Here is a 25,829-nt window from a genome sequence, read left to right on the forward strand (position 1 = left end):
CCAAGAATACAACTTCTTGCCAATCTTGTGCTATTGCATTTATAATAAAATATTATGTTCGAGAGCCCACATATAGATTTTCACATAATACCAAGAGCGAGAAATTTTAGCAAGCTTACATAAATCGATATCTCCTTGAAAAACATCCGACTGGTTTTCTGTAAATGATTCGTCGTCATGCTGACCGACACAGGTGCAAGAACACACTATGGTCTGCGCGAGGTTACTGCTCATGAATAATAACTGACTTGCAGGGGCTTATGGAGGCTAATCAGGAATGTCATGCAGTGGACCCTGAGCTCCATCGATCTCCACCGGCAGCTTGGAAGACACATAAAAGGCCATGCAAGTGGGAAATCAAAACTGTATTGCTATTTATAAAAAGCCTGACGGAGAGTAATGTAATAATTTAGACACCAGACTCAACAATAGGTACTTTGTACTTTTGAAGTTTTGAGACTCTCCCAACTTCTAAAGGAACAGGCTAAAATACTGATTAACGGAATTAAAATCTCACGAGTTCCTTATACAAATGTTTTGGGTATTGTTGTGGACAACTGAAAAAACATGTCAATCTAGTAACCACAAGCTCAATGAAAATGCTTGCTATATTGAAAAGGGTTTACACTCTGATCTATCCATCAGCTCATGATAGTATTTTTTTTAATTTCCTTTTATGAATTATTGTAATATTGCTTGGGCAGCATCCTATTCCACATATCGAAATAATAATTTCTCTAGCCGGCCCTCGTGAAACTTCTTTACCTCTCTTCCAAAATTATTCATTACTGCCATTTCATAATCTAAATCACTTAAATTCTTGCTTACTTATGCACAAGTATGTCTATAACAAACAAGATCTTCCTGTTGATCTTCAAAGTTTATTTGCCTTTTCTTCTGATTTTCACCAGTATTCTACTTTTATTTGCCTTATGTCGAATATCCTACTATTAGTACAATATTGCATTCAGAGGTCCTAAATCTCGGAATGACTTGGATACATCATTGTGAAATGTATCCCCTTATAGTGTTTTTAAAAGATTATTGAAGCTACATTTACTGTTAACTCGATTACAATTATTTTACATCTCCCTCTTTGTAGACTTATAACGAAATCTTAAATCATTTTTTTACTGTATGTATGTATGCTTATTCTCTGTTCTTTCCTTCCATAATTCAATTTATTTTGCTTTCTTCTTTTGACAGATTTTATTGTCTATCTAGAATCTTTAACCTTGCTCTCACAAGATGAATTCTCGCGGTATTTGTGAGTTCACAAACTCCGGAGAATCTTGTACCGCTCCCGCTGACAACCGCCGTTAGTGGTTCGGACCAATCACAGAGCGACATTGTGTTTGGGGGCGGGATATGCAACTGTGACGAATATATGTTAGGGTGACTAAGCGTCCTCTTTTGGGAGGACATTTGAGAGGACAGACCACTTTTTTTTTCATCCTGTTCGAGCGTTTGGGGGTTTTATAAATTAAAAATGTCCAGTTCGCATTATGTGACTAATAAAACTAATAAAAGGTAGAGTGCACCATGTTACTGTGACTGCCTCCAGTGTCCTTTTTTTTTTTTTTTTTTTTTTAAATATGGTCACCCTAATATATGTAGCATTTTTTTTTTCCAGTGTTAGCTTACCATAAGAAGCCAGAATAAAACCATTATGAATCCACCCAGTTGTCACACAGTAAACTCGGGTCATGGTAATCTTGCATGCTTTGTGTCCCACAGCTCATCCTATCATTCAAGCAGACCTTTTGACCTATAGATGTATAAGCTGTGGGCTCTATCTATCAGAAATGAGAAATCCAGTCCCAGCTGACGGCAACAAGAATATACAGCACCCACGCATCCTCCACGCAAATCAGTTGAGTGACATACACTGAGTACACCATCAATAATTCTCAAAAGTATCAATGCACCACAAGCAGTCAGTTACGAGTAGACACAAGGCACTTCAGTGAAACTTTTCCCTTGAATTCTTTCTTGAATAATGGGTGAAAAGTCAAAGATGTTGCTGCATGTGTGTACTGTACATGGATTAACAGCTTTTTCTAAGGCAAGAGAAAGTACAGTACTGTATGCTGTAATTTTCACATCATACCGCATCCAGCAAAAGAGGTGAATTTAACTAGTGATGATTTCAAATGTCTGGTCTATTTTTAGGCATTAGATTGCAAGGTGTAGACACCAGCTAATAAATTGTAGGCTGCAGCAGTGTGGTTATTCCAGCTGCAACGATGTAACCTACTTACACAGTCGGTGCTTTTGTCACTGCTCCCCTGGTAGACCGCAATTGGGTTTCTTTCTCGAACAGACCCGTTCATGAACCCCCTCCAACCCAAAATGAAGAAACCTTGCGCATCGATTGATATGAAGGCTTCTGCGGCATAAGACACTCACCTTTAGCAGACATGCCGGGTAGGTAGACTGTCTTTTTTTTTTTTTTTTTTTTCCTCTGCAGCGATGAATAGCCGACGAACTCAGCTCAGTCAAACCCGGCTTGGCATGTCCTCATCGGCAAATTTTTATCTGGACATGAAGTTTTCGTCGTGCATTCTCAACATTATTTGAACGCATTGGAAACGGTGGCAGCTATTTAGCGATGGAGATGGCACGCTCTGGCAGCAGGGCGTGTCCGGGAATAAGCAGGCAGCATCCTTTTTGTTTTCTAAGTTTTCCGTCATATCCAAACTAAATAATCTATTGCATGGTTAGAACACTTTTTGTAGGGTCACCGTAATATTTAAATGAGCCTCATTATTTGGAGATTTCCAGACGTTCTGAGCACTGTTAATATAGAGTTAGCAGGCGTTGTGATGTGATTAATTTCAAGTATTTCAATCTAAATGTTTTTTTCCTTTTTTACCTCAAACCTACAATGCTTGATTGGAAGAATAACATGACGTTATTGTAATGTTAGGAGCCAAGTTGAAAATAACGCTTCCCTGTTGCTTTTGTATGCGTCGCTTGTCGTCAGTATCAAACTGGCAGCGTGTCTTGTACTCTAGCGGGTCCTGTTGGTCACAATCGGTGTTGCATGCTGAGGGAAGTGCCACCGTGTCCAGAGTGAGCTCGCCTCGCTCGGTTCGAACACACTTGCCAGGCGTTTTGTTGTTTACAGCGACTGCGCTTATGGCCTGTGAAGTTTCGCGGCCAGGGACGTTTTATTGCTTTATTACTCACGCCGATTCTCTCATTTCAAGGGTCATTATACGAAAGCTCCAATCTGGATCGAGGCGGCAACAACAGGAAGAAGAAGATAGAGGAATTCTCTAGGTCTTCTCGGGAGAAAATAGTGCAGTCGAAGAACAAAATGTTCTCCAAATTTACGTCGATTCTCCAGCATGCAGTGGAAGCGGTGAGTCTTGAGCAAGCGCACGCATAAATCAATTAAGGTGTCCGTTGTGTTTTGCATATTTTGCATACGTTCGGCGAGCTAGACCATCTGTAGCGTAACGTCAGCAATACTAACTAGCATAAGCTAATGCGTTTACTTCTGCCTGTTTTAAAGCGGAAAATTCAGCAAATAATACACATCGTTAGAATTGTTTTCCTCGACTACAAACGACGTAATGGGAGCCAGCTGTTTGTGTTTAATGTAGCCTAGCATACGTTGCTAGATAGCCGCTAACATTAGCGGCTAGCAGCTTCCTGGAGCTAAGCTAGTTGTTGCTAGTTAGCGTAACTGGATTTTATCTTTAAAGTGTTGCAATAGTGAAACACAAGTTTGCCATTGCGCAAATGTAGTTGCGCTGCTGTTAAGCAAACAGTCAGTGAGAACTTTCATGACCAACTGATATGTTTTATGTAACGTGTTTTTTTGGGCTGAAGTTAGACGAGGAGAGTTACTTTCCCCACAAAGCATTTTTAAACAAAATTCAGTTACCTCATTAGGCCATAAATAAGACAAGCAACTTATGTAATGATAAATTAAATAATTGTAACTAAAACTCAAGGGGGGAGGAGAAAAATTTGGTCAAATACTTGACTCCTGATCCTGTCTTGTAAAACATATACACACTATTTTCGTCACTGTCAGTTGTCAACATGTCTAATTTATTCTCAATGTTTTCCTTTTTCAGCTAGCTCCATCACTACCACTTCAGGAGGACTTTGTCTATCACTGGAAAGCCATTACACATTATTACATTGAAACGTCAGGTAAGATCAATCCCTCTTATTATACCATTATTGTCTGATTTGTTTCTAATTTGTTATATGTTCAGGAAAATGCAGTCATGGGTTAATGATAAAAAACAACACTTTAACCCTTAGTAATGAATGTGAAATGCTTGGCATTCTTGGAGTTTAAACCCATGCTGTTGTTTCAGCATGTTGCTGGGGTTACCATCCTTGAAAATATTTTCCAAATGGTTCGGAAAGTAGGCTATGTTTCGGATCTTCTGACTATACTCTTTATTCAACATGTTCCATGTTTGGCTATGGCATGATTATTGCTTTTTCAGCATGTAGGTGTTATGCTGACATCTGCAACATGGATAAATAGATAAGAGGTTCTTGACAGTGATGAGTGGGCTGTAGGCTTATGATGGTTTCATTGCATGAAACCTGGGTGTTACAAAAAAAAAAATAATTACAGATTTATGGAGGAATATATATGAAGAAAAATATTACTTGAGGGAAAGTAAATCTTGCATTACACTCTCCAACATTGAAGCAGTCACATCAAATTAAAACTAAGAATGATCCTCACCTCTTTTTTTTTTCCCACCCTATGAATATTATCTTGTTTCTATACACTTTTGTTGAGGCAATTGTCAATGTGAAGCTTCTTGAGGCCGTAGAAAACTTTACTCAACCAATGTTTCTTATTGTAGCATGTTTGTTTGTATTCTCAGATGACAAAGCGCCAGTCACAGACACCAACATCCCATCCCACTTGGAGCAGATGCTGGAAATTCTCACTCAGGAGGAACTCGAACGGGAATCTGGGGAGACTGGACCCTGCATGGAGTATCTCCTGCACCACAAGATCCTGGAGACACTTTACACTTTGGGCAAGGCAGATGTAAGACACTCATGTGTTTGTAATTTGGAGTTTAACAATGTCCAAATTGAATAGGTTGCCTTGTTGACAGATTTTTGAGCATTTCCTAAAACATTGTAAGAATTAATGTTTTTATGATAGCACAACATGATATGTAGTATGTAAAATGGATGGCTGCTTTCCCACTAGTGTCCTCCAGGAATGAAGCAGCAGGTCCTGACCTTCTACACAAAACTACTAGCCCACATCCGTCAACCTCTCCTGCCACACATCAATGTTCACAGACCAGTTCAGGTGTGATGATCAGCCATTACGTTTTCTGTATCACATTTTGCCCCGTGACAGGTTGTGTAACACATTTTCAATATTTTTTCTGCTAGAAACTGATCCGCCTGTGTGGGGACGTGCTTGCTGCTCCAACAGAAAATGAGGAGATTCAGTTCCTTTGTATAGTTTGTGCCAAACTGAAGCAGGATCCATATCTTGTCAACTTTTTCCTTGAGGTAGGTTGTTGTCTCTAGGTGCTGTTTAATTTATGCTGAGGTTCCATTCTTCTTAACCTGTATTTGTATATAACTTTTTAATGTGCCAATGTCTTATCACTGATCTACACTACCACAACAGTAAAGTCATAATTGTGAAACGTATCTTATAGCAGTGCAAACAGTACATTAGTGTGTTGCAAGGTTAATATATGTAAAAAAATAAAATAAAATGTCTATGTATATATTGAAAATAACTAAAATGGAAAAACATTTTTGTTAACAAATTAAAATGTAAAACAAAAATGTTTTTTAAACTACGTCTTATGTTTATAAATCTCACTATAATTATAGCACAAAAATGTCCTTTGTTTTTGTTTTTGCCAATTAATACCATATATGAGCTTTTGGGGTTAATTTCAAATGTATTTATTTTTGTATTGCAGTGCTTCCATACAGAAAGAAGGTCAAACAGATGTTGGAGAATTGTAGTTTACATTATTACACAATACTTAGTGACTTCTTTTTTATCTTGTATTTGTCAAATAATCCAATTATAAAATAATAATAATAATAAAACAATGCCTTCTCTAAAGTATAAAAAGTAACAAACATATTCTAAAAACTAATTGAAACTTAATTTAAATAAACTAAAAAGTAACTATTGTGAAAAAATCCAAAAACTATTATAACCCTGCTGTGCCATGAGAAATTATCAAATACCGTAAAATTATTTATTTACAACTAGGGACTTCTAAACGGATGAAATTTTATAACTGATGTGTGTTGTGGTGTTATTTGTAGAGCAAGTCAAAGAGAAATGAGAACAAGAGTCCAGGTGGGGCTGATGGTCCGAAGAATGCGGCTTTGTCTCCAGACACGGGTCAAGAACACGCAGACGGCGGTGAGGTGGCCCAAGCTGCTGCCTCCAACTCAAGTCCAAGCAACAACAACAACAACAATTATAATCTGGTGACGTCGCTGCTCAACCTTAGCAAGAGCCCCGTGAGTAACTCGTTCCGCTTTGCTGGTGAAAGACTTTTTTTCTGTGCGATTTTCATCCACGTGTCGGCTATGCAGGACGGCAGGATTGTGGTGAAGGCGTGTGAAGGCCTCATGCTGCTGGTCAGTTTACCCGAACCTGCTGCCGCCAGGTGCTTAACTGAAAACACTGAGCTCTGTGAGCTTCTGACTGACAGACTGGTCAGCCTCTATAAAGCATTGCCACCATCCATCGATCCTTTGGACATCGAGACAGTGGAGGCCATCAACTGGGGGTGAACATTTGTATTTTTTTATTTATTTATTTTTTAATTAACTCATTCACTTCCAGCCGTTTTTACTGAAGCAACCCCCTTCGCTCTCCACTGTTTTACTGGATTTTGACTGATTTTGCAAGCTTCACAGAATATTGTGCTCTATTGCTATAAAAACCTACCAAAAGTAAGATTAAAGTTTTCTTGAATCAAGAAAAAAAGTATATTACTATCTATTTCCGTTTTGCAACAATTAGCATCGCTAAGTTTCATCATTATTCACAAATCTATTTAGAATTGAGAGTAACTGAGCTTTTTTTTTCTTTTTTTTTCTTTCTTCCAACATGGGTTGATCTCTTATACTCTGTGCCACCTGCTGGCAACAAGGTAATCACTACCATTTCTTCAACCATTCTTTGCAGTTGAGGCTGCATCAAATGCTCTAGCATAAAAAAAACAAAAACATAAAAACGTATAAATATGTCTTTAGGACACTTAAAACATTTAAAATAGAACGTATTTATAACATTTATGGGAGCAAATAAGTTATTGTGAGCAAATTGTATAACATCCTAATTGTTTTTTTTGTTTTGTTTTGTTTTCAGTCTTGATGTGTATAATGTGAAGGAGGATGCTGCAGTATTTGCAGGCAAGAGGCCTCTCATCTCCTTCCTCTCTTGGCTGGATTACTGCGACCAGCTCATTAAAGAGGCTCAGAAGGTCCTTAGCAGATTTTGCTAGCCGTGTAGACGTGTGTCTCTTGAATTGACTCCGTTTGGTTTCCTGCTTTCAGTCGGCGGCCTCCGTGATGGCCAAGGCGGTGCGAGAACGTTTTTTTGTTTGCGTGATGGAGCCGCAACTCATGCAGACGTAAGTCTCGTCATCAGCCGACCTCATTCGGATTCCTCCGTCAGGATTTGCTTCTTAAGGCCCGTGTACTCGCTGGCAGGTCCGAGGTGGGCATCCTGACCTCCACGGCGCTGCTCAACAGGATCATCAGGCAGGTGACGTCCGAGGCGCTGCTTCTGGAGACGGTCAACTTCCTGTTGGGGGAGGAGAGCGAGGCCGAGACGCCGGCCGCCATCGCGCACAATCCCGTCAGGCATCGACTCATCGAGCACTGTGACCATCTTTCGGATGAGGTCATCAGCATTCTGTCAACTGCTTTGTTTTTCTTGTTGTCAGGAGTCCATTCTTCTTATTCTGCTTCCAAAATCACAAAGAAACAAAGCGTTGCTGTGACTCATATTATCAACCGAAAGCACACAAATAATATCTGACAAACATTGTCCTCACACAAACGAAGTATTAATTATAGCAGACGTTTGCGACAGCTTCTGTCGGCTTTCTTTTCTTGTCGCTAAGCAAAACGATTGGCATGTTGCCGTTGTGCCAAGCTGACAACTGAGCCTCTTCTCCTCCTCGCGCTCGTCTGCAGATCAGCATCATGACGCTGAGGCTGTTCGAGCAGCTCATCCAGAAGCCCAACCAGCACATCCTGCACAGTTTGGTGCTGCGAAACCTCCAGGAGAGGAACTACCTGGAGAACAAACCTCCCGAGGAGCGAGAGCCCGTTGAAAACGGCCAGCCGCATGACGCTGTGTAAGGACCCCCGCCCGCCCGCCATGGAGAATCTTCTAGTTGTGTGCTTTTACACGTGGAGCAGTCAATAAAGTGCACCAGCAACCACATCACTATACACAATCAATCCTCACTCTGCTTCAAGAGGTAAAGGCAAAAGAAATGGCAAAATTAGATTTATTCATCAAAATTCCACAACCATATTCAGAAGTATTATAACCAATTTCCACATAGATTTCCTCGTGTTCAATATGAGTGCCACTTGTGGCACAGCACGTTAAGTTGGTAGTTCTACTCCTGCCAATCATTAATCACAATCTTCAAGCACTTTTTCAAACACGCAAAATTCCTTTTAATTGCTAATCATTCAAGTATGTTTACAAGATGTATGCCCTGTAGAAACAGATGTAAAAAAAATTTGGTTCATTTTTGACAAAGCTGTTGGAGTATGTTATGTATCACTAAACAGCTGGGGTAAAACCAAATTGGGTCTAAAAGGTGTCAAGCTTTTAGTGTTATTTAACCCCAGAACTAAAATCAAATGAATAAACCACAAAACAGCTTTTTTTTTTTTTTGGAAGTTTGTATGTTTTTGGTTATTATTTGACCCAATATGTTTTGCTGGTCCCTTTTTGACCCAATTTGGGTTATTATATTTATTTTTTTATTACAAGAGTTTTTTCATTCATCCATAAACTTAACAGTTGTATCAACAAAAGGAAAAAAAACAAATTGGGTCAAAAAGGGATCAACCCAACATTTTTTTTTTTTTTTAAACCCAAAACGTTGCAGTAGGTTGTCCTGGTCCCTTTTCGACCCAATTAAGGGTATTGTTTTTGACAACTATTCCTAGAGTGATTCATACATACACTTTAAAAACAGTTAGACCCAAATTGGGTCTAAAAGGGATTGACCCAACATTTTTTCTAACCAAAAAGGGGGTCAAATGAATAAACTTATTTTTTTATTATTATTATTTTTTATATATTTATTTTTTGTTAAATTTGTTTGTACAAAACAACCCGAAGCAGCGAGTGAGTGTTGTTGTGGGTCTATTTATGATCCACTCCTGAAGTGTATGTATGCATCTATCTAAAAGCAATTGGGTCAAAAGGAACCACTTCTTGGGTCAATTTGACCAACTTTCTCAAATTTGGGTGTTGTTTTGTGCAAAACAATCCAGAAAGTCGGGTTATTAGAATGTAAATGGTAAAATAATTGTGCATGTTTGCGTAAATGTATTTTGTCTGCAGAGACCTGGAGGAGGATCCGCTGTTCGGCGACGACATCTCCCCGGACAGCAGGCTGTCGTCTTCCGATTGGCTCAGCTCGTCACCGTCGCAGAGTCCGGACCACTCCAAGTCTGAGGGCAAGACCGAAGTCCACAAGATTGTCAACAGGTCTGCTCGTCACGCTAAATAAATACTCGCCGTTGATCCTTTTTGTGTTTGAATTTGTTGAACGTCGCCGCTCGCAGTTTCTTGTGTTTGGTGCCCGACGAGGCCAAGTCGTCGTACTACGTGGAAGGAAGCGGCTACGACACGTACCTCCGAGATGCGCACAGACAGGTGAGTCTCATCTTTCATCATCATCAGGAAAGCGCGTTCTAATCCAGACTGATGGATTGTCGTTAGTTTCGAGATTATTGTGGAGTCTGTCATCGCTGGGATTGGAGAGGAAGCCCCAAACCGTTTGAGAAATGCAACTTGGAGCTCCCCTTCTTTGAGGGACACTTCCTGAAGGTCCTCTTTGACAGGATGGGACGCATTCTAGATCAGGTCAGTTTGGATATGGCCTTCAAGCATTATCATCATCATCATCATCATTAGTATTAGTGACCTTATCAGGCAGTTTTTTTATGTAGTTCTTGTGGTGGGTCTCATTAGATTCTTTAGTTGTACCTACCTAATGAAATTTCCAATGACAATTTATGGTTGAGGCCCTAAGAGCACTTGTCCCAGTACACGCAAAATGTGCAAAAACATCCCAGTGTAGTTCTTCAGCCGTCCTCTTGGCTTGCCTTGCAGCCGTACGACGTCAACCTGCAAGTGACGGCCGTTCTGTCCAAACTGTCGTTGTTGCCGCACGCCCACCTGCACGAGTACCTGCTGGACCCTTACATTAACTTGGCTCCCGGTTGCAGGTCTTTGTTCTCCGTTGTCGTCAGGGTGAGTTGAACGCCGTTCGTCAAAGGGTTTCCGTGGGTCAAAGTCATTGTGTGGATTTGGATTAAGTTAAGGCCTAAAATGGCTTTTAACAAAAACATAAAATGCTTTTCTATAATATATAATACTATATAAAAATCTATATATTTATTTGTAATCACTATAATAATATAATCACAATAATATATTTATAATGCAAACAAATTCTCATGTTCATGCAAAATGTACAAAGGAGTCACTATAACGCAATTTAGCAATTAAAAAAAAGGTGATTAAAAATATATTTATTTGTGGGGACTGTTGTAATCAATTAACAAAATTGCCGAGAGTTTATCTTCTAAATACTAATTGCTCTGAATTTGAAAAGAAACATTTATTGTTCATTCACCAGCTTCCAACATGAAACACTATTGCCACCTAGTGGCAGATCATTACCTCAACACAAATCAACTCAAAAGTTTCCCCTTCCTTTAAACTGTTTAATACATCTTTAACTTCAAATATCTCTATGAATTACTTACTTAAAGGGATACTTGACCAATTGAGCCATGTTCAACAGTAAAAAGTTTATATTTTGTCCAGAATGAATTAGCATATTTCATTGTCATTATTTTTCTTGTACAATTAAAGGGATACTTTACCTATTTAGACATTTTTTGGCAGTCAAACATTAATATTTTGCCTATAATAATTTTGATATTTTCATCATTTTTCACGTACAATTAGTACTTTTAAAAACACATTTTGCAACTTGGTGTCAACTGAAAATGACATCACAAGGGCTCAGGTAACCAATCACAGCTCAGTTTGTGAATGTCACATGACCAAACCTAGAAAACAGGTGAGCTCTGATTGGTTACCTGAGCCCTTGTGATGTCTTTTTCAGTCGACAGCAAGTTGCAAAATGTGTTTTTAAAGCTACTAAATGTACGTGAAGAATAATCAAAGTATCAAATTAATTATCGACAAAATATTAACTTTGTATTGCTATAATGGGAGTATCCCTTTATTAACTTTAAAAATTAATTTTTCTCACTTGCTGTCCACTGGAGATGACATCACCTGTGCTGAGGAAGTAGGTAACGACCAATCATGACTCACCTGTTTTCTGGGTTTGGTCAGCAAACTGAGCCATGATTGGTCGTTACACACTACCTCAGCACAGGTGATGTCATCAACAGTCGACAGCAAATGGAAAAAAAAAAAAGTATTTTAAGGTGTTAATTGTACATGAAAAATAATGAAGTTACCAAATTCATTCTGGACAAAAATATTAACTTCCTTTAAAATGACTGCATAGTTTTGGTCACAATATGTGTCCAGTTTTACGATAGTTAACAAGTGTGGAAAAACCTGAAGAAAATAATTTGATTGTACAGCTATAACATGCAATTAATTTTCAACTTAAAAAGTATTAACGTCGATTTGTTGCTACCTGCAGAGCGTTCGATTTGTGTGACTTCCACTGTGGTTAAAAATATACAAAATGGCTGTAAGTCTAATATAATAATAATAATAATGATAATAATAACATGTAATAATGTTATCAGGTAGTGGGGGACCTCATGCTGAGGATTCAGCGCATCCCCGACTTCACCCCCAAACTGCTACTGGTGAGGAAGCGATTGTTGGGTCTGGAACCCGAAGGCATCACGTACGTACGGCGGATCCGCTCGAGCGCCCCCGAACGAGCGCGGCGGCCACGTTTTGACCCCGCCTCTCTCTCCTTCCAGTATCGACCACATGACTCTGCTGGAGGGGGTGATCGTGCTGGAGGAGTTCTGCAAAGAGCTGGCGGCCATCGCTTTCGTCAAGTACCATGCCACCGCCTCGTCGTCGCCGTAGACGCCCGACCGACGCGCGGCTCCGAGCGCCAACACTGCCCAGTCAGCGGAGGAACGCGACGCCAAGATGAAGATTGGTCGACCTCTGCGTGTTCTTTCACTGCCCGGCCAATCATCATCATCATCATCATCATCATCATCATCATGTGTGTGCGAGAAACCGATTCGTGTATTTATTTGCAGTCATGGATGTCATCGCCTTTTCATTCTTTGGGAACATTTTTATCCTCACGCTCATAGACTGTAGTATGAGCAATACTACACACCTTTTAAAATGCCAAGTCCTCTTATTTATTGATTTGCCTTTCATTTTAGCCCATCGTGGTATTAGGATGCTTTTTAATGCGCTGGACGAGCAGATGGTTTTCCCCTCATCCACAACGAAGCTTCACCGGCGTCATCCAAAGATCCCACGTGGGGAACTTTTGCACATGCACTTGTTACATTTTCGCTTGCTTTTGAAGACATTTGTACAAAGGCCTCTCACTCACGATTGCGTTCTGTATGTAAATGTTTTCCTCCTCTCAAGTTGCTCCGCCTTCTTATACAAACTTGTATTTAAAAGCAGTGTTGTCTTGGATGACCCAATCGTGTACTATATTGTGTTACGTATTTTTTGGTCAGGCGTTGGTTGCTTTTAAATCAACAACTTGCCACACTTAATGGAGAGCTCAAGATTGTCCTTCATGTGTCTTTGGTGTTTGATTAGTTTTTCAATTGGGGTTCTCAGCGCTTGTGTGGGAACACGAGAGAGATTTGTGTTGCTCTCCTCCGGTTGTGAGCTGTTGAAGGGAGTTGCTCGCACATTTGCACATTTGTATTTCTTCACCCTTGCTTGTTATGTACATAAGACACCACAAAATGTTTATTTTGTCCTTTCATAAACCAAACAAAAAAAGTACAGTATCACAGGAGTAATGTTTTACGGGACTTGCTTATTGTTTTTCCTTAAATGATTGATCATGCATATTTTATATAATCAGCCATCTTACCACCTTTGAGTGTTCAGTTGTATATTGTACGTGTACAATAGCAATATAGAAAAAAATACTACCTGCAGTCAATGCATGCCGTGGCATTGTTTTCTTTGTTGGAAGAGAGTAGAAGGCTGATTGGCTGAGTTCTGAGTCACACGTGATGCCTTGCTTCTACTTTGTTCTCGTGTTATCTGTTCAGTTACATGTCACAGATAATGTTTGCTTTTCTTTGTTGCTGATCAGTCACTTGTTCCGAATCACATCCATACTTTGATGCTTTTTTTTTTTGCGTTTAATTTTTGCAACGCAGACGTGAGACATTGGTGCATGATCTTCGCTACTGGTGCTTCACTGATGATTTGAAAAAGCAAGCCTTATGTGTTCTCACCGGCTTTATTTATTCATCCCTTTTCAGCAGTCTTCACTTTTCAGTGCTGCAGGACAATGTGCTTGTTCAACTTTCTTCATCTAAATAAAAGATGTATCTCAGCTGGGTTCATTAATGTTTGAGTTTGTTTTTATTACAAAATATCTGTACAATAAAACAACGTACTCCTGTATTAATATGGTGTCTTTTTTTTTTTTTTTTTTTTTTTATGTCGGTGAAAATGTGTCAGCAAAAATTGAGGTGCTTGGAAAAAAAAACGTATGGTACACAATTCAGATGAGGAAGAGGCACTATGGTGCTGGAAAATAATGACGTGATCTTTGACTGATGCTAGCAATTTTCATTGTGATGAAAAGGGAAATAAACTGCAGTTTAACTGAGAATTAAATATTTAATTGCAATATTGAAGTTGGGTTGCTGTCGTGTCTTGGAACGCCCAGCAAATAAGGCAATACTCTGCAGCAGCGAGTTGTGACGTCACACCGACCAAATAATCCAGCGACACTATATTTTTTCACTATCAATATTAAAGTACTATGATCAGTGGAACCTCAAAAGTTAATCTTTTCATAATTCGGGCTCAGCTATAAATTCCTCGGTTGAGAGTTTGTGAAAATATGCTTGAGGACGTCCGCTCAGCAGCTTCAGAATATATTTTATTGGTGGAAACGTGTTAACGGCAACTTAAATGTAAACAATTGGACTACTAAGTATAATATGAGCAATGTTATTAAACAAACATTTTGTATAACATACATTTTTTTCCAAGCAAATCCGAACGTAAATAGTACACAATGACCAGAGACGTAAATAAACGTTACTTTACCGTCAGATGGTGAGTAGTTCTACTTTGAGAGGTTAACTTACGATTGTATGACAATTAGATAAGTTAAAATGTTGCATAAGACAATACACTTAAAGGTTTTATAATGGCAACCGTTTGAATTGGATTAACATGTTCCGTCCATATCCATTCACAACAGTTGTGTTCAACTTTGAAGGTTCCACTGAATTTTGTGCAAGTGTTTACTAAATGCATTGTCCACATTTGTCCAATTAAATTAGTGTGGTTCTGTCATGTAATTCCTATAAATGTCCACTAACAGTCTGCATTCCACATCACAATGATGCACCCCAATGATAAAGCTGCTTGATCCTTTGTGAAGCAGTTGTCCAACGAGTAGAACAGCATGAAGAGCATATTCAAATATTTCCCATACAGTATACATGTACAGATTCACTTCTTTGTGTCATAGTCATGTACATACAAAACCACAACATAAAAACAACATAATAACTACATGCTGTAACACAAAACTAAACCAGGCTAAAAATAAGTCGTTTTTAAAAAAACAACAAAAAGTATGTACACGTTAGCAAAATAATAATTCTCCATTTGCACACACAAACACGTATGTGTGTACATTCAGACAAACGTCTTTGGCTGGTGTGACACTTTGTGACACCCAACTGAGTGTTCATGTAATTGTATCTTCAAAAACAAACAAAAAAAAGGCACACGCACACAAAAATACCATCTAACGACATAGAAAATAGATTTCTGATGACACGTGTAGTGATATACTTCCTATGCATTTGCGAATATATATATATTTATATATTTATATATACCAAAACATACCGGAAAAGGGTCAACACACACACACAGGCCCTTGATTGTGTGTTTGTGTGTAAGGTCACATTGAGAAATGTGATGTAGGAAGGCATCAATAAATAAAGAGAACGACGCGGCGGCTCGGCTCCGTCAGTCACTTTTGGAGTTTTGCGCCGCGTCCAAGTTGACCACCTGCAGCTCCGTCAGGTTAGCGCTGCTGCCGCTCGATTGGGGTCCAATCACCATCTGGAACGCAAACACAGTTAGGGGAGGGGAGTCGGGCGTTAGCCAATCGGAAGGGCGTAAAGTTCACTCGCTCACTGGACACTTCACTGACACTTCAGTGCGAGCTGGGCGTCATCGTACTGACAGCTGTTTCTCACGTAGTACAACTGTTAAACATCATCTCAATGCTTCAAATATTCTGGTGTTTTTTTGTCTTGTGTTGTATATTTTAATTATTTACATAATACATGCCAATATTTTAGCATAAATGAGACATATGATAAAATATGGAGTACCACAAGGTTCTATTCTAGAACCATTATTGTTTCTTTTATTCATATAAAACACTTCATGTCCAATATTATTTGCACATGATACCAATTTATTTATTTCCAAAAAATTTCTGCACTTATACTGCACTGCACTTAAATCAGGTTAACAATCGTCTTCATGGATTTTCCAAATGGTGGCAAACAAGTCAATTGGTATTAAATGTGAAAATATCTCATTTTGTGATATTTCAAATGTAATGTACTGGCTATTTTTTATGTAAATATTATCCAAATATGTATATTTATTTTTATAACATTTTACATCATTTTCAATTGTAACTTTCAAGTAAACGGTAAAATACTTTCTTTCTTTTTTTTTTGTACCATTTTATTTATCATTTTTTATTTAGCATTTACCAATTTTCAAGTAAATTGTTATTCAACCAGTCAAATCAATAACTTGGATATGCCAATGTATCACACATCTCAAGGTCATTTTTCATTAATATACAGTGGAGTCCAATTATGGACTGCAAATTTGCACTTACTAACTTGGCCCCTATCTAGTTATAGAATGTAACTCAAAATATGTCTAAGAGTTCTGGTCGTGTAGAAGCTTGACTCATTTCTATTTATTCAACATGCGAGCTGTGAGGGATTTATTTTATTTTTTTGAGTAATGATCAAGCAAGTTACATTATGTATGTTGAAGATACACTGCATTGTTAGTATGTTTTTCTGTTATTATTTTCATTTTATTTTATTCTCCCTGGGTGGGGTCTTTGATAAGCACAAAATGGGTTTCTACCCTACCTTTACATGGTGTATTTTTTGCTTCCATATTTGTATTTTTTTTTCTTCAACAATGTGTAAATAAATAAAATAACTTCATAATCCTTTGCCCAATTATTTTATAGAATAAATGGTAATGCATTAAATAGAATAAATTAAAATAGAACATAAAACAAAAATAAAACAAACAAAATAAAATAATTTATTATAAATAATTATTTTAATTAAATTAAATATTAAATTAATTAAATAATTATTTAATGATTTGTAATTATTTAATGAAATAAAATTAAATCCACAAAAATGAATACATTTTAACTAGCCAATTGCATGAGGAAAAACAGCTGAAATTATTACTATGAAATATTATATGACTCAATAATGTAACTGCAAAGTGGGCCGGATATATTAATGACTGACATATGTGGCCCGCATGGAATATTTTGAAAGTCCAATATAGTGTCAATGAAACATTAGAAACAGCTCTCGGCATGCTGCAAACAACATCCACATTTAGAAAGCATCATGTTAGATTAATGACATCTTTTTACGGATCGGTTAGATTATGCAGGTGCACCTGATATTTTTTCTTAGGATGCTCTTGTGTTGCCTATTAAAACACATTTCCTAGCAACAAGACATTTGTGCAAGTGAAGTAGTTTGTGATCTCCATGCACTTAAAATGTGTTCAAATGTGTTTTGTTCTGGGTGGCGTTTGTCTTTGTGACATTGATGCAAGGCGGCGGTCGGTCGGTGACGTGCTCTGTTAGCGGGTGGCGAGGTCACGTGACATGCGGGTTGCAGAGGGAATAGCAGAGTTTCACTTGTGAAATGCAGATCTTGCCGTACTGGGTGAAGCTGCACCGCCGAGACGGGGATCTGCACCGTGCCTGGGGGTGCCGTGAGGAACACCTGCGGGACCGACGCTGCCGGGGAGGAAGAGGGACACGCCTTCAGTCGGTTGTCGCGCTCGTATCCGGACATGCGCGGACACGCGCGTGCGCGCTTACCTGCGTCGTGGGCTTGCGCGTGGGACACCTGCATGGCCGACGTGCCCTGGGAGAAGGCGTTGAGCACGGCGAGCCCGCCGTCGGCCAGCGCCGGCGTGGAGGCGTACATGACCGTGTGGGGGCTGGGGTACATCATGTGACCGGCCACTGTCGACGGCACTGTTGAGGTGACGATGGTTGCCGGGAGACTCACTGTGGCTGGCGGACAGAAAGACAACGCTTGGGTGCGGGTGCAGGTAGCCGCCAGAAGGTGGCGCTTATTTTCAAATTCAACAAGTCAGGGGCAAGGTCTGATTTTTCAGACAGACAGATTGCCCAAAGTTCAAAATAATGATAAATAGGGTTAATAAATAAATAGTTATAATAACATATAAATAATACAATAAAATACCGTTATTCAAATTAATTAATTATTTTATAATTTTATAAAAAAAAATAGTTAATATTCAGATTTAAAAATATAATATAAAAAATATTAAAATATATAATTTAATACAATATATAAAAACAATGTATACAATATAATACAATAATTTATTATTTGGGTTATTTATATTTAATTTCATTAGAATTAATCAATTACTGTACTTGATCAAATTAATTCAAATTATTAAGTGTAAAAGTGAAAACTACACAGCAACATGGTTTAAAGTGAAAGTCAAGTCAAATATTTTCTTTACAATGTGTTGTATTCGCCCACACTAGTCTAAATAGTACATTTGTGGCCATTTTGTCTTGTACTGCCACTTTCTGTTGTCTGAAAATGACATCACAGTGCCAAAAGGCTCAGGTAACAACAAACCATGGCTCACCTGTTCTCTGGGTTTGGTCATGTGACATTTGTGAGCAGAGCCTTTAGGCACTGTGATGTCATTTTCAGTCGACAGCAAGTAAGAGTACAAGACAAAATGGCCGCCCCCTGAGATGGATAAAAATAAAATGCTATTTTCTGCTTAATTGATATTCCACAAACAAACACAACTGACTTGATTTCTTCTCAAAATCAGAGGCGGGCAAAGTGTGGCCCACTCTATTCTTTAGAGTCGTGCGTGTTTTTGTAACGTAGGAGGAAGCCCGAGTACTCTGAGAAACCCACACAAGCACGGGGAGAACATGCGAAAGCTGAGATTCGAACTATGATCTCTGAACTGTGATGGAGACATAAATAAAATAAAAACACATTTGCAGCAGGTGATCCAGTATATTTAAACTTGCCCTACAATTGTAGTGTTTAATGACAACATGAACAAACCCTCACATATCTTTATCTGAATCAGTTATAGTATGTAAACAGTGAAAATCATATCTGTGCAACGCAGTTGTCACCTGCTAAGGATGACGAGGACAACAATGGAGGACATCCAGCATTTTGTGCAAGTGTCAAAACTAAGGCGCTACAGGACTCATCGCTGACGATGCTACAGGGTGCAAGCGGGCAACACCTTTTAAACGAGGCGTCATAAGCAGAGTGATGCTTGTGTTGCTATCTTTGGAGATAATAACAAAAGAAGCATGTGCCAAAAACTGTGTATTAAGTTGAACAATTGTTTTGTGGCTCTAAAATTAGGGCTCCTAACTGATGAAATATTTAGACCAAAAGCTTTTCAAAGTGTGAGTAACAAGAAGTGATTAACTGTCATAAACCCCTCTGGAGAACATAAAATGGACACTCAAATTAACAGGTTAAAAACCGCATATTTTCTTTATTATTATTTTCTTTTAAGTTATTGCAGCTCCCCTGAGGTCCTGTCACCTTGAAAACTGACTTCAACACAATTTTTGTTATTTTTTTAAACTGGGGTCATTGATTGCTATGGCTAAAGGAAATGTTCCTCAAAAGTAGGATTGAATCTTCCAGGCTTGTTTTCATGTCTGTTATAATTCATTCACATCTATTGCCTTATTCAGCATATAAAAGACGTTGCTGGTATGCAAAAGACGATAAGTTATAACTTGCAGTCACTAATTGTCTCTTTCAGCTCAAGGCTTAAGACTGTCGTTACAACATAAATATTATGACAATATCATCATCACATCCATTAGTGGGGAAATATTAGGGACAACTGATTTTTTTAATTGCTTGTATACAAATAATTTGCAGTTGCGTCTCCAGAGAGCCTGCCCACACATCAAATGTGAAATGAAACAACCAAGTCCATCTTTTTCTGAAAATGTGTGCAGCTGTTCTAAATTTTGCAAATTGTGACATTTGCAGCTAATTCACATCATTTACATAATAACCACCCCCACACTGAGTTTCTCAGTCCTCCCCCGCCACTTCAAATCCACAGCCAGACTACACTGTCTGAAACCTTTTCAGCGTCCAAGCTCAAAGGTAAGTAGCGGTGGCGCTGCTTTGCTTCTTGCTGCATGCGCAGATTAGCATTAGCTAACAGTGCTGTGCTGGGCTCGAGTGAGCGGAACACACAGGATTTGGTTGCCGTGTGAAGTTGTGTTTGGTGATTTGCATGATGAACAAATATTGACTTGATTTGTGGCGTCTTGGATGTTTTAATCCTTTCATGCACAAATTATGATAACCTACATGAGGATTTTTTTTCTCAACTGTTTTTATTATTCTATAGGCATTAATCAAAATAATCACCTTCATTTTTTTTTTTAAACATGCATTTTTCAAGGAGTTGGTGACAGGGTGGATAACGTGCATTTAAGCAACTGATGAAATATGTTCGTAAGAAGAGAATAAATAAAAAATGTCAACATTATAGAAAATGTCTGTTTGATTTTTAACATTGTGTAAACATATTTTTAACATATTTCAAACTACTACATGTATTGCAAAACCCTTTATCCAAAGAAAAATGAACTATTTATGAAGTGCAGATACTTCGGACCTCGAGGACCACAGTTTGCCACCCCTGATTTAAAGCAAAAAATAAATAAATACATACATAAATACTGCAGATGAAGTATTTTCAAAAGTTACAGCAACAACGTTGGAGTCACAATACAGCTAATGATGCCCAACGTCCAATTTAGTGGACTCATGAACAATCGCCATTTCCTCAAATTACAAAAAATCAATACTTGGATTATATTACAATTATATTACTCCTTAGATGTTGCTTGATGTCCCAATATATATATATATATATTTTTTTTTGCAAGGGCCTCCTGGAATAGAAGGAATAGACACTTGTTGCTTCCTTGCACACCACATCTGAACTTCTATTGGCCATCTTGTTCATCTTTTTTTGCACTGACAAACGTTGCCCACTGCGGTGTATGTCAAGACTACGCTAGTGTCCACTGGAGTGGCTAATGGCCAACTGTGGCAAAAAGATTCATTTATATAGGAGAAAACATTTTAATAGCTATCCACTGTAGTTACCATTATAAACAGTAAGAAAAAAAAACACAACAATTGACATTATCAAGAGTCCTGCAATATAATATACCTGTGGAGTTTGTGGAGGTGTGTGACATCTCGGGGCTGCTCTCACTGTTGGAGATGGGCTGGGCGTTGGGGTGAACCTGAATGGCCTGCAGCTGCTGAGGGACACCTGCCCCTGGACATAGACACGCACAGGAAGTAAAGATACTGGCTGTAGCTGTGTGCTAGTTGAAGCCATGTGCATATAGAGTAGGCGCCTGATTGTGAGCCAGTTCAGCAGTAGCAGTGGTTAGCAGTAGCAGCAGTAGCAGGATTGGTGGCAGGCCAGGCCAGAGCAGAGCAGAGCAGGTCACCTGTGAGGGAGACAGCGGCAGGGAAGCGGAAGACGGCCTGCTGGCCCTGCTGAGGTTGAGGGGCGGCGGTCAGAGTTTGACCGTGCTGCCCCTGGAGGGTCAGGGAGTGCTGCTGCAGCTGGCTCAAAGGAATGGTGGGGGTGCCGGGGGGGAGAGGAGTGCCTGCTGAAGGATGGGGGTGGTCACAGAACAGAGTGGCAGAGGACTGAATGTGAGAAAATGCTGTGAGGAGACAGAAGCAGGAAATCACAAAGAAGACCCCATACACCGCACAGAAGGAATAATAAGCAAAAAATAAAAATATTATGTCCATGTGTATGTTGTGATGACAAAACAACATACTAATAAAACCGCATGATGCAGTGAACTCCCGCATAATTGCTGTTTGATGTTCACAGATTTGCTGTTTTGGCGCCATCTTTTGGCATCTGGATGCTAAAGAACTGTTAAAGTGAGGCTACAAGCATAATTTTCAATAGAGACTATTGAATTTCATTATTAGTAGAGTGGAAGTAAAGGTATTAAAAACAAAAAAAAACAAAAAAACTTGTTTACAGTATTTGGATACATCCACATTCTCTTCTGTAGTTGCGTAATTTGTCCAAATGTTCCACAATCATGTTTGTTTTTCACAAATGTCATGTTTGCTTCGGACGTGCGACATTTAGTCACATGTTGGGCAGACAGGTGCCAAGGTCGGCCATGTTGTTCCACATGGTGTTGCCAGACAGGTGGCAGAGTGTGGACATGGGAAGGGGTGTGGGAGGATCATGTAAGGGAAGGTTGGAGTAAGAGGAGGAAGCAAAGTAGAGCGAAGAAAGAGCAGGAGCAGCATGGCTATTATTGTGCTGTCCGTCAAAATGATATAGTGGGCGCCATGTGACTGTTCAGCTGTGGCAGGAGACCAAAAACAGTGTGACAAGTACCAAATGATAGCAGCACTGGAAGGGAGGTGATTACCGTTTAAGCATGAAATGGGTCATGATATAAAATTCTGCCTTTAAACAAATACGTATTGATACAATTATTGACTTTAGCGGTACAGAAGCACCAAATCTCTTTCAGAAGCACAAAAAGCAGCAGCTTCACCTCGTATATTTTGTGTCATCACAAGTCGTGATGCTTGACTGAATATTCATGACTAAATTACAGGCCATGTTCTGCTGCCCTTATTGCCGGGTCTATTGTGTTCCCGCCTTACCTAATTATTCCTGCATGAGAGTGGAAATCAAAGGATGTGAGTGTGTGTGACGACTAGCTTTGAAAGGCGTGATGTAAACAGCCTGGCGAGTGCAGCACGACCACCTCGAGATGACGCCCGAGATGTTGGCAAGGTTCCATTTCAATTCTAATTGGTTAATCACGGAACACGTCAGTCAGGCATGATGCGAATCAAGTAAACACGCTACATACCGGGCATGAACGTGAAGCCCCCGGGCAGTTGCATCACCCCCGTGGAGGAGCCGGTGGTCTTTAGGACAGTCCCGTTGGCGCTGACGCTGGTGCTGGCGGAAACGGGCGCCAGGTAGTTGGTGATGGGGAAGTTGGGTCCGCTGCTCACCTGCATGCTGGTGGAGGTGGTGGGCACGGTGGCCTGGGCGCTGCTGGTGCCACCTGGGAGGCTGGCTACTGTGAACGTGGGTTTCAAAGTATCCTGAGGTAATAGATGCAGAGGAATGTTAGAGAGCTCTTTGGGTTTGGTCAAAGGAGATCGTGAAATATTTTTAATTCACCTCGCCTTCATGATTTAGTTCATATTTGTTCATTTTTGCACTTGATTTGGTTTGGTGAAAGCAATTAGATTCTGAACGATTTCTCAGAATGTATGGTTTGTTTGGGAAAAAGATGCAAATGCAGCCTTAAATAAGCGTAAAATAAATAAATAAAATAACACATAACTCATTTAAAAAAAAAAAAACGTGTAAATACGTTTTTAATACTTTTTCCGTCACTCCCAAAAACGTATTTACATGTTGTTGTTTTTTTGTTGTTTTTTTTAAATGCAAGAGCATACAGAAGGCTTTGATGCAGCTTCTGACAAAAGGTGGCTTAAAACAATGTTAGTTATTTAAAAAAAAAAAAAAAAAAGGCCATCAGGTGGCAGCAGAGTACAAGAGTTCAGCCAGGGCCATGTTGCAACAAGGTCTTTTTGATAGTGTTTTCACCAGGAATGTGAATACTGATGAAACTTAGCTATATTCTAATGCTAATTGCTGCAAAACGGAAAGCAATACTAAGTTGTTTTTTTTTTTTTTCCTCATGAAAGAATGTTTTTTTTAGCAATAGAACACAATATTCTGTGGGCTTAGCAAAAATCAGTCAAAATCCAGTAAAACAGCTGGCAGCGAAGGGGTTGCTTCAGTGAAAATTGCTGGGAGTGAGTGAGTTAAGTTTTGGAATCAAACCGCTTTCCATAATAAAATTAACTGACAAAACAAAACAAAACAAAACAAAACAGTTTTTGCTTTGGCTTTAATCAAGCCAAATATCACTGCAATGTATAAAACAAATCATACTGAATGTAAAGTAACGTAAACTGGTTATTCCTGTCTAAATTAGGGACAAGTCAAATGTCAGAGCTTTACAGGTTGTGGCCTCGTGAGTGACGTCAGGACTTGGAATCAGGTTGGCTTAGTTGGTTTGGTTGCATCAGTCTGTGTGTGAGCATCTGCTGTGTGTTGTGGTCTTCACAAGTTTTCTCATTTTGAATATGTGTTTGATGGTCTGACACCAACCACCACCCCTCAAGCGGTGGCGTATCTGAAGCTTGCTTCTAGAACAAAATGTAATAATAGTTACAAACAAAAAGACTAACTAGTACTCCAAAATTCAGTCAAAAAAAGACCAACTAGTACTCCAAAAATAGTCAAAAAAAAAGAAAAAAAAGACCAACTACCACGCCAAAAATGCAATCAGACATAATAATAATAATAATAATAACAACTAGCATTACAAAAATACAGTCAAAAAAAAAATAAAAATAATAATCAAATAATGCCGGCTTCCCCAAAATCTAACATAGTGCATGCGACTGACGACTGTTTACCAGTCCAGGTTGCACCCACTCCTTGACTTCCAGTGAGCCAGCTGAGATAGGCTCCAGCTTTCTGTGACTTTGAACATGATTAGATATGTATAAAATGGACACATGGATGTCCAAATGTAGGTTGCAATTATGTCCTGCTTCTCCACACACTGTGGTAAGCACCAGACTTTCGCTTGTGGGGAGCTACAATAACAACCTTAATGGGGCTTTTCCTCCCAAAAGCAGCTGGATGCACGGAGGGTAATAAGAGGTGGGGGGTTTAAAGTAAGCACAGTATTTTCAAGGATCAATGGACGGGCAACAGGAACCAGACGTGACACAAACAGGGTACAGAAAATAGCTCGAAACCCCTCTAATTACATCCACATGGACAACTCCAAGTTCACTCTTTTGCTTGGCAAAAACAAAGTTATATCCTGGATGATTTGGGTTATGAGTTGTTGCTCACTCGTCCAGTATAATAGTAGAATTCAGCTCCATTCAAACATACTGAAGAAACAAACAAAAAAAATGTGCTGTGTTACCATGCCAACCCTGTCCAAACGAGCATCCCGGCAAAAGGCACAATTGCACACAGAAATGTATGAGTGAATGACGGGTGACCACACAGTATGCTACTATGCTAAAGTGAAAATCCATTGATGAGCAGAGCAGGATATTTTGCTGAGTGGGCTGCACGACAAGACAAGAGTAGAGGTACTAGAGGATCAGATCCGACTAATTAAACAAGCTAGTTTCCATTGATTTGCAACAGCCAACATGAGAGTGCAAATACAGTGCCGCCCCCCAACCTAGTCACAGATTTTGTTTCCTGTTATTCACTGTCACTCCTACAGACATTTGCCGTTTTTGTGCTCTTTCTGAAACACCATAATGTGCCACAAGATGGCACCAAAGCCACATATAGAAGACATTATGGTAGGTCTACTTTTCTATTAGACAGGGGTTTGACGCCATCTTGTCACCAAGGAACTAAAGTGTTAGCAGGTTTAATTTCATCCATGACCAAACTTGTAATTCAATCTGGCTTACAGGTGACCTGATTTATGAGCTGTTGCTCAGCCGATTTTTTTGCTTTGATTTGTTTGAGAAAGGAGCGCTAAATAGTGACAGTGAACTCAACACACAACTAACATTAATCTCAATGTACGTAAACAAGCTACAATCAATAACATTTGATATTGAGGCAACTGCAAATGCACACGCACGTTGTGAAACGAGTCAAATCGGAAGGAACTCTAATGTGTTAAGTTTCCTCTTCATCTGCCGATTAGTGTGGGACTTAAATGTGCGTGCCCAAAACATGCCTAATTAAAATTAAGCTGCACCTAACCACTTGAGGGTGCCAGAACTGCATAGATGGAAACCAACTTGTCCTTTTTAACATGGTTAAAATATGGTAACATGATCACGACGATATTGTTATCGCATTACATCCCTACAAAACTGTG

At 39.2% G+C, this 25,829-nt stretch overlaps 3 protein-coding genes across 11 annotated transcripts in view; 1 reads left to right on the top strand and 2 right to left on the bottom strand.

Moving 5' to 3' along the window:
- ablim1a (actin binding LIM protein 1a) overlaps positions 1-2,643 on the bottom strand; it is a 47,668-nt gene extending 45,025 nt beyond the window's left edge. Inside the window, exon 1 of the transcript XR_013278385.1 lies at positions 2,410-2,643. The gene's annotated coding sequence lies outside the window, so the exon portion shown is untranslated. The remainder of the gene's footprint in view (positions 1-2,409) is intronic.
- fhip2a (FHF complex subunit HOOK interacting protein 2) lies at positions 2,270-13,882 on the top strand. 2 transcript variants are annotated; one of them, XM_077495126.1, is made up of 18 exons: positions 2,270-2,427; positions 3,213-3,367; positions 4,092-4,170; positions 4,869-5,038; positions 5,207-5,311; positions 5,398-5,520; positions 6,304-6,504; positions 6,580-6,776; positions 7,361-7,475; positions 7,549-7,625; positions 7,705-7,897; positions 8,194-8,357; positions 9,590-9,736; positions 9,814-9,904; positions 9,971-10,114; positions 10,364-10,504; positions 12,052-12,155; positions 12,235-13,882. In XM_077495126.1, the coding sequence occupies exons 1-18, from the start codon at positions 2,421-2,423 to the stop codon at positions 12,344-12,346; spliced, it is 2,325 nt and encodes a 774-aa protein (XP_077351252.1). In that variant the 5' UTR covers positions 2,270-2,420; the 3' UTR covers positions 12,347-13,882. The 2 variants fall into 2 exon arrangements, with proteins under 2 accessions (XP_077351252.1, XP_077351253.1); XM_077495127.1 differs by lacking the exon at positions 2,270-2,427 and adding an exon at positions 3,009-3,075.
- A 551-nt stretch (positions 13,883-14,433) lies between these two features.
- The window catches only part of srfb (serum response factor b), a 29,045-nt gene continuing 17,649 nt past the window's right edge, over positions 14,434-25,829 (bottom strand). For 2 of the 8 annotated variants that reach the window (XM_077495130.1, XM_077495128.1), the window contains exons 3-7: positions 22,746-22,986; positions 21,333-21,497; positions 21,044-21,154; positions 17,625-17,822; positions 15,600-17,540 (exon numbers count right to left, since the gene is read on the bottom strand). In XM_077495130.1, coding sequence (XP_077351256.1) covers positions 17,242-17,540; positions 17,625-17,822; positions 21,044-21,154; positions 21,333-21,497; positions 22,746-22,986 — 1,014 coding nt within the window. In that variant the 3' untranslated portion in view covers positions 15,600-17,241. Of the gene's footprint in view, positions 15,572-15,599; positions 17,541-17,624; positions 17,823-21,043; positions 21,155-21,332; positions 21,498-22,745; positions 22,987-25,829 lie in introns of those variants that run through there. The other 6 variants (XM_077495134.1, XM_077495133.1, XM_077495131.1 and 3 more) reach the window with 6 other exon arrangements.

Source organism: Festucalex cinctus, chromosome 14 (genome assembly GCF_051991245.1).
Source record: "Festucalex cinctus isolate MCC-2025b chromosome 14, RoL_Fcin_1.0, whole genome shotgun sequence".
In the NCBI taxonomy this organism is placed as follows: Eukaryota; Metazoa; Chordata; class Actinopteri; order Syngnathiformes; family Syngnathidae; genus Festucalex; species Festucalex cinctus.